This window comes from Hippocampus bargibanti, linkage group LG15, assembly GCF_051943395.1.
Source record: "Hippocampus bargibanti isolate YZ-2025 linkage group LG15, ASM5194339v1, whole genome shotgun sequence".
Classification (NCBI taxonomy): domain Eukaryota; kingdom Metazoa; phylum Chordata; class Actinopteri; order Syngnathiformes; family Syngnathidae; genus Hippocampus; species Hippocampus bargibanti.
Genome location: NC_142748.1, coordinates 3,006,554 through 3,023,612, shown reverse-complemented (window position 1 = coordinate 3,023,612; position 17,059 = coordinate 3,006,554). Strand labels below are relative to the sequence as shown.

Here is a 17,059-nt window from a genome sequence, read left to right as displayed (position 1 = left end):
ACTAAACTAGATTCAATTAAATGTAAAATGTAAACATTAAAATTACATTAAATTAAATTGCAACAAAATAAAATAACAATAACTATAAACACAAAAAATAAATAAATAAATACATACATAAATAAACATGACTTATGAGTGGCATGGGTGGAACATTCACGTTTTGGTTTTTCAAAATAAAAGCATGACGGCAGAATTTTAAAGTGCATTTGAAACGATTCTATCAATGGAATTCTGATTTTAATGAAACACGATGGAGGGTCACATGATAGTCCAATCTTAATTAATACACCTAATCTCCTTTGATGGGGGCAATAAGCGATTTTCCATGCAATGCAAACAATAGTGCCGCTTAGAGCTTGCCGTCGCGGCGGTAGGAGTTAATAGCGTTTCGCCGTTGATGAGTTGATATATTAGGACTCTAAATATTTCATGTCAGCCTGCATTTTAATTAGCTCACCTTGAGGCCCAGGCTGAGCTCATTGAGGGAACGTCTGATTTCTTGGGTGAGAATATTCATACGCTCACACTCTTGGACAGCCACCACCTGGTAGGGAGTCTTCTCCTCCGCCTTTCCCAGCAGCTCAGAGATATTAAATTCCTCTGGGAGTTTCTCAGTGATTTCCTCCAGCATCGTTCGTACCTTCAAATCAATGAACCAATGAGATGGATTGCTTCGCGCTCCCATTCCCCCCACCACACACATTCTTTTTAATTCAATTATATGGGGTGTCTACACGGTTAAATGCCGGGGACGGATGACATTCACAGAAGACTAATGTTGTATAATTTCAGCATTAACGTTGTCCTACACACTATTTTGTTCCAAGTAAACATGGCCATTAATATTTATGAGCACGACCACCTTTTTTTTTTCTATGATAGCTTTTTCTCCCCTATCACTAACAACCTAATCCCTTTAGAAAAAATAAACCTCACACGTTTTTGTTGGGTGGAAAGCTAACGTCTGTGTCAACATTTTTCCAAGGCAACCTGCTTTGTTAATCACTAGGTGGATTACGGCAGGTGCCGGACAAAGGATATGAAGTTATTATATCTCTGGATTTCTCTGGTTCTAATATCCGAATTTTGGTGTTCATCTGCTCAGATAAGAAAAAAAAAGTGTTTGGAGGTCAAAATGTTACGCAGAGGAAGAGGCTTGTCATGGCCGAAAATTAACTCATTCACTGCCGAATGTGCAAAAATGTGTCCACTCCAGTGCCAGGGTTTTTGTCATTGCCACTGGAATTCCAGGACCCATAGAATATTGAGTTTTAAGACTGCATACAATTTAAATGCAGTGTAAGAAACCTTAGACTCTCATCGTTCATCACAAAAAAAAAGAGTTAATTCCGAAGTTAAATGGTTCTGGAGTTATATGAGCTTGCAATAAGGACGGCTGTCCTAAATACAATGCAATACTGTACATACATATTGGTTTATATAGCGCTTTAACAACAGCTGAAGCGGAAACAAAGCGCTAACATGGAAAAAAGGGAAAGGCTTGGAAGAAAAAAAACATTGGCCAGCGCTTTATCGGCACCCAAACAAAAAATAAAATAAAACCCAAACAAATTTGGGAATGCCGCTTTATTTCATATTTTCAATTTGCTGAATACATTGTTGAATGGAAGTGAATGAGTTAAAATCACATTAACATTATCTTGTACTTTTTTCCTCATTATGTATGTTTGTATTTATGGATTTATGTATTTATTTTTGTATTTATTTATGTACATATGCACGTACGCACGCATGCACGTATGTATGTACATACGTATGCACGTATATATGTATTTATGTATGCACGTATATATTTATGTACGTATGTATGCATGTATGTACGTATGCACGTATGTATGTATGTATGTATGTATGTATGTATGTATGTATGTATGTATGTATGTATGTATGTATGTATGTATGTATGTATGTATGTATGTACATATGCACGTATGTATGTATATGTATGTATGTATGTATGTATGTATGTATGCACGTATGTATGTATGTATGTATGTATGTATGTATGTATGTATGTATGTATGCACGTATGTATGCACGTATGTATGCACGTATGTATGTATGTATGTATGTATGTATGTATGTATGTATGTATGTATGTATGTATGTATCACTTTATTAATTTATTTGTTTGTTTATTTATTAAAGCAAGTGCAACAATGGATTAAAGCTAACGGGAACTGTCGGGCAATTTCTGCCTGGAGTGAAATCCCTTCTGACACTTGTTCTGCTTTCTAATCACACACGCACACACACACACACACACACACACAGGTTAATATCAATGCACTTTCTGTGTTCCCTCATGTTTAAAATAAATATGATATTGATTTTGGACAAGATGTGGTATCAACTATAATGACCATCTTGAGAGGAAGTGGAGGCTTACTGCCTGCAGGTGCACATAATAATTTAGTTGTGAGGCTCATCATACAATTGAGAAATCCATGAGCAAAAAAAAATCAAGAATGTGAACGAATACTCGTAAAGAAAGAGTCACAGAAAAGGTAGTGCACAATACTGCACACGCTTGCTTTCCGGGACAAATAAAATTAACCTCAAAGCTCCACTGAACCAAAAATGAGACCAGCATATACAAAACACGATGGCTAAAGTCAACCCCAAACAAGCTTTTTGCTGCATTTAGCAATACAAAGTGTCACCTGTTGTCATCCTGAATTTAGCACCAGATGCACCTTCCCAAAATCCAGCATGAAATTCACTTTCGTTGAGAACCATGCTTGAGGTAGGAGCTTAAGGTTGACAGCTTGACTCTTCAAATCAGAATCATCACTTGTGTTTACATGCTGCATTTTTATTGCTTTAGAGATTCAAAAGTAATTGAGCGTAGTGCAAGTACTTCAGCGACAAGTGACTCGTGATTATTGCAGTTTCCCAAAATGCTGAAATAAACTGCGTTTCATTCTAATCTAATGAGACAACAATCATCAAACACACAACTCATACTCACAAGTCATTTCATCTCCCAGGAAGTAGCTGAATACAAATGAATCATATAATGACCTTTTCCTCTCGTGTGGCTCCTCCCCCTTCACCGACTCCTCCATCCCTGGGCTGCATTTCCAGCAAAGTGCGAAAAAGCTTTTCGGAGGTTTGCGTGAGGAAGCCAATCTCGGCGTTGGGATGAAGGCCATAGAGATAGGGCGACTCGGAGGGTAGGGTGTCGTCAATGTACTAGAGTACAAAAAAAACAAAAGAAAATAGATGGTTTGAAAGGGGAGTAAAAGAAGCTATTTTCATAAAACAGCAAAACCCTTCACTAAATTGCCATGGTGGGGTGAGGTTCAATTTAGATCATTCCTACAACTGACGTCTTAGGCAACATAGGCTTAGTTATGCTGATGAGGTGATACCAGAGCAAATGGGGCAATCAGGCCAGTTGTAGACCCCACAATATATATATATATATATATATAGGGCCAGAGCTACCAGCAAAAAAAAATTAGTTCGCTGACGAAGCCTCTTGGATAAAAAGCGAAACGTCCGACACCTTCATTTAGCTTGTAGCAGATGTGCATATTTCACCATGACGTCCCTGGTCCACTGGTGTAAAGGAGGCTTTGATACGCTCCTCTTTCATCTAGAACTGCTTCATACAACAAAGAGGATGAAGAAAGTGCTTAAGATTGAATGACTTTGCATCACATTATTTATGTATTTATTTTTTTGCGTTGTTGTTTTGACTTCAAGATGGTGCCGCCAGGGGAGTGGCCACCTTTACAGCAGGTCCTGTATTTTGTTTTTCTACTTCTTCCTTTCCTTTTCTCTTACTTTCATCACTTTGCTGCTGTGAAATGTAAATGTCTCCATTGCGAGACTAATAAAGGCTAATCCAATACAATCAATCGCAGATAATTCCACTTGCTTCTCAATTTGATTTCCTCATGAAGAGTCAAACAGGAAACTTTTCAAGGTTTTTTTTCTCATACCACAATTACGCTGATTTACAAGACTGAAATCACGCGAAAGATCATACCTTTAATTTAAATCAGGTGTTTTCGAACTATTGCTGACAAGGGAAGAAGAGAGACATAAAATATGCTTGAAAAGCCAAACACTTGATGAGCTGCTAATGAGGCAGGGAAAATAAATATTCTCCATCTGCTGGTGAAAGATGATCAATATGCTTTTTGTTGGACGTGGCATGAAAAAAAATCACATTCTTTTGAAATGGAGGTCATCAACACACAAACACTTGTCAGATTGCCTGATCAACTTTTGTTTTTCGCTGACTGCATCGACTTGTATTATCGAAAATAAATACATAAAAATTGCTGAGTCCCATGCTGTGTCTCTTTGAAATATGCAGCCGGAAGAGAAGAAGTTACCTCCAGATGGCTGTGTGGCAGTGGATGATGGCCTGTCAGATGCTTCATAAATAGATTGTATTTTTAGAGTGTCTTCATAGCGCGTGGCGAGAGTTGACACACTGACCTGGCTTTATTTTGAATTGACCCTGTCGTTTAGGGTTCACGCTCAGAGAGAGACATATCTCATGATATAATGGGCACTATATGATACCGGCACCTGTTACAAGTTGTTTCTGAAGCCACCAAAAAATACATAAAAATCAAATAAATAAACACAGAAATGAATACATAAACACATCAATGAATACATAAATAAACACATACATAAACTCATAAATAAATACATAAATAAACACAAAAAAACAAAAAAATAAACGAATACACGAACGAACGAACGAACGAATGAATGAATGAATGATGAGCTAAAAAAAAAATAAATAAATAAATATATGAGTGTATTAATAAATACATAAACAAACAAACAAAATGAATAAAAGAATAAAGAAACAAATAAATAAACAAAAAATGCATAAATAAATAAATAAATAAATAAATACATCACATTAATAAACACATAAATAAATAAATAAATAAATCACATTCATAATCACATAAATAAATAAACAAATAAATAAATAAGTACATACATAAATAAATAAATAAATAAATACATCACATTAATAAACACATAAATAAACAAATAAATAAATAAATAAATAAACAAATCACATTCATAATCACATAAACAAATAAACAAATAAATAAATAAGTACATAAATAAATAAATAAATAAATAAATAAACAAATAAATAAATAAATCACATTCATAATCACATAAATAAATAAATAAATAAATAAATAAATACATAAATAAATAAATACATCCATAAATAAATAAATAAATAAATAAATAAATAAATACATCCATAAATAAATAAATGAGTACATCACATTAATAAACAAATAAATAAATAAATAAATAAATAAATAAATAAATAAATAAATAGACGTTGAAAAAATTTGATTATTAACAGTGAAGTCACAGTGACAAACAATTTTGCGGATTTTACATGGATTTACATTCTTTTTTATTTTTATTTTTTGTTGTTGTTGCTGTTTTGACTTCAGGATGGCACTGCTATAGCGGCTGCTTTTACAGCAAGTCCGGTACATGTATTTAGTTTTTCTACTTCTTCCTTTCCTTTCCTCTTACTTTCGTCACTTTTACTGCTATGAAATGAAAATGTCTCTACTGTGAGACTAATAAAGACTAATCCAATCCAATATCGAAGCTACAATTGTGGTTGCGGTCTTACTTTGCATCCACTAGATGAAGCTACACTAACGGGAAATTAAAATGGTAGAGATCATTACATTGACATGTTTTTATACTTTTATACTTTGCACTATGTACAGTTCTTTTTTTATGAAACTTTTTTTTTGTGCAGTTGAACTTTTCAGTCTCTTGACATTTTCTTTTGTGCATAGAACACTTTGTTTTATCTTTTTACCCCCCACATCCTCCCACCCCTTCCAATTTTTCTACTGCATATTGCAAATTTCCCCATTGTGGGACTATTAAAGGCTTTCTGATTTTGAAATGTTTAATTTTGAGTCGCACTGCAAATGAGTAATTCGTTTTAACCATGGTTGGATCCGTCTATGTATGTTTGCTGTAGTAAAGAATCACACCACGAGTTCATTGACATACAGGGAACCAAGTACTAATGCATTTGATATAAAAGCCTTTTGACACATCATTAATGCGAAACTGTTGATTCGGTAAAGCTTCTGCAGTGTATTGTCATTACTTTAATATGCTCCGCTTATCCAAATGCATCATCAGATCAGTTACCCAGACGTAAAATTAGAATGAATGCATTGGGCGGTGAACGAAAACATGATCACACGGCACACTCGATATATGCATGCACAAATATAATTCGGATTGTGATTCATCTGCTTTGTACAAGGTGCCTTTTTTTCCATATGCGGATTTTATGTGTATACCCAAACTACAATGTTTGCCCGTTGGTTCCTTAGCGCCAACTACTGTAACTTCTGAGTTGTGGGACTCATCTAGGAGGTTTATTGCGATTGATTTAGCATTTAGAAAAGAAGCCGATTAACAATTCAATTCGTGCAATTCGCAATCGGCAACGGCGTCTTGGCCATACATCCCAAACCCAGTGGTGCCACTTTTTTTTTTTAATCCAATTATGTCTTTTTGGATTTCGTGACCAATTTGAGGGGAAATAAAAAAGGCCCGGGATAAAAGTCATAATGTTACCTGGTGATAGCTGTTGTAATCCATGTTACCAGGCAATGGGAAACCGGGTGCAAGACATAGATCTCCCTCCATCATCTCAGGTTTAATAAACTCCTCAAGGTAGGTCCCGCATAGACGGCGGTCCCAGTCATCCGTGATGTGACCCCCGTACATGATCTCACCAAAGAGGTAGCGGAGATCGTCATATGGCACCTTGGAATCAGGTAGGAACATTTATCATGCTTTCCAGAACAAAAACAAATGGGAATTTGTTACCCACCTTGGGATTAGCCTCCAGATAGTTGAAAAGTACATTGATTGAAATTGTGAGATCCCCTGTGTTAAAAGGGTAGGATCTGTTCCATCCTTGAGGACCGAACTTCCTCCTCTCTGCTACCACGGCATGGAAGTAGCAAAGTGCAAACAGGATACTTTTAAACTCATTCTCCCGTGCGCACATTTCCAGCGTTTCCTATTAAAAAACAAACAAACAAACACACAAAGAAAATAAATAAATACTGAAAAACGTACACAAATGATTACACGATCAAATGATCAATCAATCAAACAAATAAATAAATAAATGATCAAAAATACATATATATGTAAAATATCGGAACTCACTTGAATTCAAACCTATGATGAAAGCCTCAAAACTCACCTCAAACTATTTCCACCAAATTGTTGCGTGAGATGATCAATTCAACTTAGATTGGAATATTTTATTTGTACTTGATATGATTTATCAATTTTCATATCATTATATTATTTAATAGAAAATAAGTGTAGTAATAATAATAATAATAATAATAATAATAATAATAATTTGAACAATAATAATAAATATACTACTACTACTACTACTGCTACTACTAATAATAATAATTACTAATAGTTTTATTATTATTATTTTTATGATGATGATGATGATTATTATTATTATTCCAATTAGATTCATTTTAATACACATTTTATTATTATTATTATTATTATTATTATCATCAATACTCGTATATTATTATTAATAATACTACTACTACTACTACTACTACTACTACTAATAATAATAATAATAATATCATAATATTATTGTATGGTCATGTTTATGTTTGTTGTTATTTTTATTATCAGTATCATATTATTATTATTATTATTATTATTATTATTACTATTATTGTTACTATTATTATTATTATTAATAATAATACTCTTATATTATTAATATTATTGTTAATACTATTATTATTATTATTATTATTATTATTATTATTATTATTATTATTATATTTTTATGGTTATGTTTATGTTTATTTTTCTTATTATCATCATTCTTATCATTATCATCATCCTTATCACTATCATTATTATTATTATTATTATTATTATTATTATTATTATTATTATTACTTCAACAGTAGCCAAAATGGAACTGTATAGTGCCACTTAGCAGTTTTTTTTGACAACGATACTAGTGCAGCGTGTTCTACCGGAAACAAATTCCTTGTGTGTTCTACATACTTGGCAATAAAGATGATTCTGATTCTGATTCTGATTATTATTATTATACTTGGCTTGGGGAAAGAAACCCGATTGGTCGGATGCGTTTGTGATGTCACCACTTAAAATGTTGTTTGGTTGTATAGATGGTAAAAAGCATGACAACGGGATGGCCTTTTAATTGTTCCAACCTGTCAGCCGTTTCTAGCCTCCATCTGTCTCCTGAGATCATTATTCTAGACAGGCTTCATAAAAAAAAATATATATATATATATAAAAACACGAATGGCAATGTAATCTCCGGTGGAAAAGGACTGTTAAATAAGCATGCCAATAAAGCTTATACGGAACGAAGGCTACTGGATTCTATTCATTCCATCAGTATGTCACAGGGAGTGTGACGACGAGAGCCACTGCGGCAGTGCCCTGGGGAGCTGACTCCTACGATGCACATGCTTGCCCACAGCAACAGCGCATAGCGACTTCTAAAAGCATTGCCGCATACACACTCCTTCTGGAGCTTTAATTAACATTCTGCACAAGACTCCTTTTGCAACCGAATGAGATGCAAAGCCTTTCTTTTCCTGACCTGTGTGCTCAAGAAAAATAACACGCAGTCAGGTAATCAAAAGAAACGGATCCATCACAACACACCAGCACACCCCATGCGGTTTAAAAAAAAAAGACACTTTTATACCTCTGCATCGATATAGATATGAGCTTAACATTGCCGTGCGTGAACTGCCTGTAATTTGACAGATAAATGAAAATCGTTAGTTTCAGCAAAAACACATGGCGACCGTTCTATCACACAATATTGTTTTTTGTTAGTCTGAAAAACAAGATAAAGAAAATGTACAGTAAGGAAAAAAAAAAAGTAATTTCTCTGGCTTAGTGGTTTGAGCCTTGCGGGTGGGCTACTCCAATAATCCTTCAACCTCACGTCGGTGTACATCATTTCGGTACTCCATAAGGCGGGGCTCACGAGCATGTTGCTTTTGTTAGGTAGATAATCATCATTGTGAAATGGGACAAGGAAAGAGCTGAGATATGACAGCGAAGAGCTGGAGAGCAATATACAACTGATAAGATAGACCAAAAAAAAAAAAAGCTAGAGGTCAATAAAGTGCACTAAGCACAAATGATGCAAATATGGTTCCAAAAATTAGTTGGTCACACTATGAGACCAAACAGAAAAGTGTGAATGTGACTTAGTTGCATTTAATGCTCGCATGTGCCATGTTCACATCTGTCCTCCGTGGGTCTGAAACTGTTCCATGGTGAGTGAGCGGGCCATCTGCTCACGGCTTCATTTTGGCAAATTGGCATCTTGAGGGCAAAATTGGAATGAAAATTGGCATATGTTGTGTCACCTGCCGCTCTCAGGGTAAAAAAAAAAAATATGTTCATGAAGGACTGTGTATGTCTGTGTAAGCTTTCAGTCGTACAGAAATGATGCATCGATGAAAGGGTTTCTTCAGGCGTCATCTGTACTTCTTTGAAAGTGTCGGACGTTTCGTTTCCCATCCAAGAAGCTTCGTCAGAAAAGTCTTAATGGTAGTTTCGTCCCTATATATTTATTCCTACTGTATATATAGGGCCGAAACTACCAGTAAGACTTTAGTTTGCTGACGAAGCTTCTTGGATGGGAAGCGAAACGTCCGACACCTTCAAAGAAGTACAGATGACGGAAGAAGAAACCTTTTCATCGAAGGCCTCTGTATATCATCATGACCGAAAAATAAAATACAGTAAAGTCTCGTTATATCGATATTCAAGGGAGTCCGAAAAAATATCGATATAACCGGGACTATCGATATATCCGACCCTGTTTGCATGTAATTTTCTCCGTGCGTGCATAGAAATAGTATCGATATAACCGGGACTATCGATATATCCGATATCGATATAACGAGACTTTACTGTACCTACAACTGGATAAGAAACCCAACAAGGGTTCCTCTCGTATTTTTTTGTTGTAGTCACTGACTCCTAACGCCGGCAGAAAGATGGCAAAGAAAAATGCCTGCAGTGGGCAGTGAACAATGCGCTGAAGCAAACAAAATTGAGCATAGAATTAAAGATAATTACAGTATTTGAATGCAACTAAATAGCCAAACATTTCAGAAGATCTAGATCTCACTTCAGGGTTAATCACGCCAGGGTCACCCCCCTAAAAAAAACTCACAATTAAAGGAAGTACTAAATCGTAACAATTACATTATCACTCTTATACAGTAAAGTCTCGTTATATCGATATCGGATATATCGATAGTCCCGGTTATATCGATACTATTTCTATGCACGCACAGAGAAAATTACATGCAAACAGGGTCGGATATATCGATAGTCCCGGTTATATCGATATTTTTTCGGACTCCCTTGAATATCGATATAACGAGACTTTACTGTATTTGGTTTATTTAAGCAAACAGCATAATTACTATGTGGCAGGGTTCGCCTCAAAACATCGTGTTCAGCTTTGATTTGTCCAAATCCTGAAACTGTTGCCGTGGATGTCAGGGGCTCTTAAATGTGTAAGGGTGGCCTTGGACAGAATTTAGCACTTGAGAAACTCCTTATCACAGGAAGAGTAAATTTAAGTGATACATTAGTAAAACATAGTTTTACTAATGTATCACTTAAATTTACATATACTCTCAATAAATAGCTTGGCAGAGGGCTGCAAAATTCAGACATCTGTCATGAAGGGCTGTGTCTCCTGCCGGCAGTTAAAAGACAATCTTTCTGGGTTCGAGTCTTGTCCACAGTGTCCGATTGAACATCTCTGACAATATGTACATGTACAACTGGAGAGAATACGACACGTTACTACAAAATGATCATATGTACCGTTGCTTGTAACTGACAAATGTTCGTAAGTAGGGGAGCGTCCATATATGGCACATTGTCAGCTTTTGAGAAAATATAATGCTTTTAGGAGCCCATTAAGAAGCAGAAAATAGTCAGAAAATTGATGATTTTCCATTGATGATGCAAAGCACCTTTGAGCTGGAAGTACTTCTGTGAATTGCACCACGCTGGCCGTCGACACTCGATACGTACGTCACATTAATACTCTGCAATTGCGCGGAGACGTTCTCACTCAAGCGGCGGGATTGTTTTCCCCGCCGGGTCGTTTATGAGGAGATTGGTGAGATGACAAGCGGACATCAACAACACTGGATAACGCTGCGTCTCCACTTGACGTATTGTCAAACACATCACAACAACCCACTGACTGAAGCAATTGGATGATTTGAAACTTTGGTTTTAATTTATTTTGTGAATACAAAACACATCTTTCGACTTTCATGTATCCAAATTTTGCTGCCGTAAATTGTAAATTTCTCAAGTATGAGACAATTTTACCTGGTTGAAGTTGTCCAGGGCTTTGTGCAAGTTGGCATGCATGCCTGTTGGTGGCTCATTGGTTATCTTAATGGAGTTCTCCAGGATGCCCTGCGGTATGACGTGTCCCTCAGGGGTAGAGGACGGCTCAGCGCTGACAAAAACCCGGAAATTCTCATGGCTTCCCTCGGCTCGCTGCTCGAGAAGTTTTTCCAGAGTACCCAGCCAGCGAGCCACCAGGTGGATGTTCTAACAGTAAGGGAGGAACAAGACAGCAGTTTATAAAGCGAAAACTGTGGTGTGGACTTCAAACTTGTATTATTCTCACAGTGGAAACATTTACATTTTCACAGCAACAAAAGTGGTGAAAGAGTAAAGTGATGAAAGAGTAAAGGAAAGGAAGAAGTAGAAAAACAAAATATAGGACCTGCTGAAAAGGCAGCCATTCTCGCGGCGCTATCTTGAAGTCAAAATAACAAATAATGTGACACAACACAAAAGACACAGACAGGCATTCAATCTTAAGCACTTTCTGCATCCTCTTTGTTACATGAAGCAGTTCTAGATGAAAGAGGAGATGATCAAAGCGTCTTTTTCACCAGTGGATCAGGGACATCATGGTGAAATGTGCATGTCTGCTACAAGCTTAAATGTTGAAAGCAAACATGAAGCTCTGGCATCCATTGACAAAAAGAGACTGCCTCGCATCTTCTGTCAGACATGAATCCGCTTCAATTCCAAGCTGCGACAGTTCCACATATGCATCAGCGCTCTGCGTTAACGGTGTTTTCTTCTCATCGCGGGCTCCTCAAGCCATGACGCAGACTGAGCAACATCACAGAACTTTCCACTGAACAAATCGGGCACAATAACTAGCGCTGCTCGGTTGCGAAACTACCCATGCAATTCATATTTGTCATGACAATTCAAAAAAATGACCAATTACATTTTCTATGGTCCCCACTCTGACTTTGAAGTGGCACTAAACGAAACGGTACACAGCTCTTGAAACTCATTTTCAAGATGCTAACATTAAGCAAGCATTCTGGCTTAATACAGCTTAATTCAGCCTGTCTTTTCTGCAAAATCATCTGGCGAACGCAACCCGGGCAACGGAGCTGACTTGTATGATCACACAAGCTCGGATGAGCTCAATTTTCCATCTCAACTGTCTTGACACTTACAGGACATCCCGTGAATGATAAGCAGTCAGCCGTGCCCCCACACCAACCTCCCAACACATTTAACCACGCAGCACTGCCCATTCCCTAAATCTAATTACAGCACTAATAACTCCAGTCATTAATTCATAAGCCTCTTTACTTTCTCATTTCCATTTGCTCTTCATATTTAATCTTCCTCATGATGGCTGAAGTTAGCCCTTATTCCAGGCGAGGGGACACGATAGAGGAATGTCAGATTTTGGGGAGACGTTTAACAAAAGAGGGCTAGTGTAAAGTTCAAGGATAGAAAGAGAAAAACCATGAAAGGGAGTCAGGGGGCGTCAAAGACAATTGCCAGAGGAGACAAAGTGATCAGTACGTTATTTTTTTTTTCTTAGTCCTCTCAAGAATAATGAACGGGGATACAAATTACAAGTCTAAATTCAAGCACTTTTTTCATCAGGCTGGAGTACCGGCCCTTCCTCTTGGCGTGTAAGTAGTCAAGCAATAAAGACGTCGACTGAAGAAGTCAGAGGCGGGCCTGACAATTTGTAACGGTAATGAAACTGTTCATCCTCTGGCTACAACAGTGTACAAGTGAAGAAAGACGAATGAACTTGCGGCACCGACTAACAAACAAAGAACACAAAAAAAGGGAGCGGCCTTGTGTTTTAGGGCTTGCAAATCGATGGAAAGTTCTGGTAGACTTTACTCTTCTGAATACTGAATTTAAAAAAGTTTCTTCAGTCTTACTGGTAGTTTCGGCCCTATACATATAGGGCCGAAACTACCGTTAAGACTTTAGTTTGCTGATGAAGTTTCTTGGATAAGAAGCGAAACGTTTGACACCTTCAAATAAGTACAGATGACGGCTGAAGAAACCTTTTCATCGATGGACCATTCCTGTACGACTGAGAGCTTAGACAGACGTACTGCATTTAAAAGGCATCTGTATTTACATAAAATTACGTCAATAGTCATAGCGTGGCAAGCCGTTTTGAGACATTACAATCAAATGCAAAGGCGAGGGAACGCAAAACGGTGGTTCCAACTGCTCATCACGCAAGGAAAGAGTGCACAATGGCGAAAAATGATGAATGTAGGTTGACTCATTTGAAAAACAGCTATGCTATAGCTAATGGCACAGCTGAGCTCCGGGATGGAGGACGCAGACGTTCAATATGAGCGGTGTTCAGTGCAAATGGTGGGCCTGGTGCAAAAGCTGACGGATTGACCGGCTGCTTTATCCAAATTCAATTGGTGTGTGATTAATTTAAAGTTCAAACTACAGAAATAAAAATAAAGCAGAATGAAGCACTTTGTGTCCTGGTCTGCATCACAGTCAGAAGTTCTGGATTCGAATCTCCTGATCATAGATTTGTATGTGCAATTTAGCCTTCCTCACACACTTGATAAACATCAAAGGAAACACATAGATAAATGAGTGAACTGATCAATTTATTAATTAACTCATTCACAGCAAGGCTATGTGCAAAAATGTGGCCACTCCAGTGCCCGGGTTTTTGTCATTTTCACTCAAATCTCAGGACCCACACAAAATTAAGTTTTAGGATTAAACAAACATTCAATTCACATAAGAAACATTAGACTTTTTTGCATCAGAAAAAAAAAGTTAATTCCTAAGTTACATGCGTCTGGAGTTATCTTAGCTCGAAATGGGGGTGACTGTCCAAAATATAATACAATACAGACATATAGATTTATATAGTGCTTTAACAACACCTTAAGATGTAACAATGCGCTAACATGGATAAAAGGCAAATGCTGCCCACTTGCGGAAACATTGCTAGAGGTCTGACCAGCGCTTTATCGGGACCCCTACAAGAAAAAAACAAAACCAGAACAAAGTCGGGAATGACGGTCCACGTCATGCTTTTTAATTCCGAAATAAACGGCAGTGAATGAGTTCCTTTAAAGTTCAAACTACAGAAATAAAAAAGCAGAGTGAAGCAGATGGTGTTCTGGTCTGCCTTGCAGTCAAAAGTTCTGGATTTGAATCACCACATCATATAGTAGATTTGTATGTGGAAATTAGCTTGAAAAATCTCAAAGGAAATAAAGAGATCAATGAGTCAATTGATCAACTCTAGTAGTTAAGCAGACTTGATTAAGCAGATATATTTGATGGAGGGGGTTGTCCTCATGAAAATGAGCCACTGCTCATCCCATGACCATAGTTACTACCTAGCCCGTGATATTGAGCTCTAATACGCTGGACTGATTGCCTCCCCATCACCTCCTCCTCAGAGGAGGCGACGCCCCCTCAGAGGTTGCTTTTAAGGCTTCTGCATCCCATCTCGGCAGGAGTTGGCCTTCTGCGGTATAATTACCCAAATGTTGAAGGGTAACCAACCAGTGACCCAGCACTGTCCTAATGGACCTGTGCCTGGCAGCAGGTGAGAAAAGATGGAGTGCAAGATGAGAGACAACGTGGGGGGTAGGGAGGCGGTGGTAAAATGGACCACCGCGAGGGAATGGATCGAAATTTAATTGGAGGTACAGAATCAAAGTCATCATAGAGTTACACGGCAAAATACTGGAGGTGTATGTGTAGGAAGAGACAAGATGTTTGGGGTGGTGGTGTGAATCTAATATCAGGAGATGCAACTGGTTGAATAAGCGAGATAATGACACCCACAATGTTTTTCTTGCGCTGCTTAGCAAGTGCCATGGATCTGGCTCTCAGCAGGCAGACAGATAGTTGATGATAAAGGGAGTGGGTGGTTTGTTGCCAGGGGGACAATCCCTTTTTAAGCCTATTGATCTTCATTCTTATGCAAAGGTAATTAAAACAATCGCTCGTCTGTGTTATCCATCTCGAGTGGAGAGTCGGGACATCCCATTTATTTCTCTCCTTGTCTACCATCCGGGCATAAAAATATACAGTTTTAAAAGAAAAAGTCTATGTGTGACTGGTGAAGGGAGCTAGCTATTTTTCCCCTGTCGATATTTCTCATTATAATTCCACCAAGGGTTCCACTTAAAATGCAAACGTGAGCCCCCTACACCCTCCACCTCCGATAAGAGGGGAACAGATACCGTGGCTAGAGATATTGCACAAAGTGCTATTGAATGCCGGGACTCTTCCAGGAAGAGAATTCCCAGAGAGAATTTGATTCACTTTTTACATGCAGATGAACCAGGGACGATGGCAATGGTATCATATGTGCCTTGCAACTCAATAAGATAATACAATTAATTAGCAGAGTACTAATATGGCAGAAAAGCTTCAAATTTACACACACACACACATATGCATTTTTATGAATTACGGGGACCACCTTTTGGGTCATTACTTACAGGGACAACCACACACACACAATCACACACGTTTTATGTATTATGGGGACCACTTTTTGGGTCATCGCTTATGGGGACAACCACACACACAAACACTGACACATTTTTAGGTATTATGGGGACTACTTTTTGGGTTTATCACCTACGGGGACAACCACACACACACACACATTTTTATGTATTATGGGGACCATTTTTTCGGGCATCACTTACGGGGACAACTACACCCACGTCACATTTTTGTGTATTATGGGGACCGCTTTTTGGGTTATCACTTACGGGGACAACTACACGCACACACACAAACAGGTTTTTAGGTATTATGGGGACCACTTTTTGGGTCATCCCTTACGAGGACAACCACACACACACACACACACACACACACACACACACACACACACACACATATTACGTAAACACACACACACATGTATGCAAGAGATCTAGGCTAGGCTCCAGCACCCCCTACAACCTTTGTGAGGAGAAAATGGACCAGAAAATGGACATGCAGTGCATGTATAAACCCTAATTAGAATAGAATTGAGGAAAAAATGCATTTAACCATTCATCCACCCATCCAATCATCTATCCCCGCTCCGATTCTCCTCACAAGGTCGATCGGGCATTATGCATGATACACCCTGAACTGCTTGCCAGCCAATCCGTGTGCACACATACGTATATGAACAACCATTTACACCCACACTTACAACAAGGCAATTGTGGACTGTCAGGGCCTGCTATGCCTTTTCAGCAGAAAAGGCATTTTCTAAAACTATCTGGATCACAGACCGATTTATATTTTGTCCATGAATTCTTATTAAATAATTCCACATTGTCTTTAAGCTTCCTTTCATTGCTTTTCCCATGTTGTGCTGCTCCCAGATGTGTGTTTTGGTATTTAAGCATTGAACCAATCACATTTTAGCCATTAATCTACCTGGACTCCTTCACAATCAGTTCTGCAGGCCTTATCGCATCAAATGTGTCGATCAAACTGTTGCTTTAACCAATCAGATTTTGAGTTGGCGACATCAAGGCCTTCTCGCAGGCGCGGAGATGTTATTTGCTGGTTAACGGTACCCTCCAGTGTACTTGTA

The 17,059-nt window shown here is 37.8% G+C and overlaps 1 protein-coding gene across 2 annotated transcripts in view; it reads right to left on the bottom strand.

Annotated features, from left to right (window-relative positions):
• dnah9 (dynein, axonemal, heavy chain 9) overlaps positions 1–17,059 on the bottom strand; it is a 163,534-nt gene that overhangs the window by 7,640 nt on the left and 138,835 nt on the right. For both annotated transcript variants that reach the window (XM_089015298.1, XM_089015297.1), the window contains 5 exons: positions 11,494–11,721; positions 6,905–7,096; positions 6,646–6,837; positions 3,049–3,219; positions 461–643 (listed from right to left, as the gene is read on the bottom strand). In XM_089015298.1, coding sequence (XP_088871424.1) covers positions 461–643; positions 3,049–3,219; positions 6,646–6,837; positions 6,905–7,096; positions 11,494–11,721 — 966 coding nt within the window. The remainder of the gene's footprint in view (positions 1–460; positions 644–3,048; positions 3,220–6,645; positions 6,838–6,904; positions 7,097–11,493; positions 11,722–17,059) is intronic.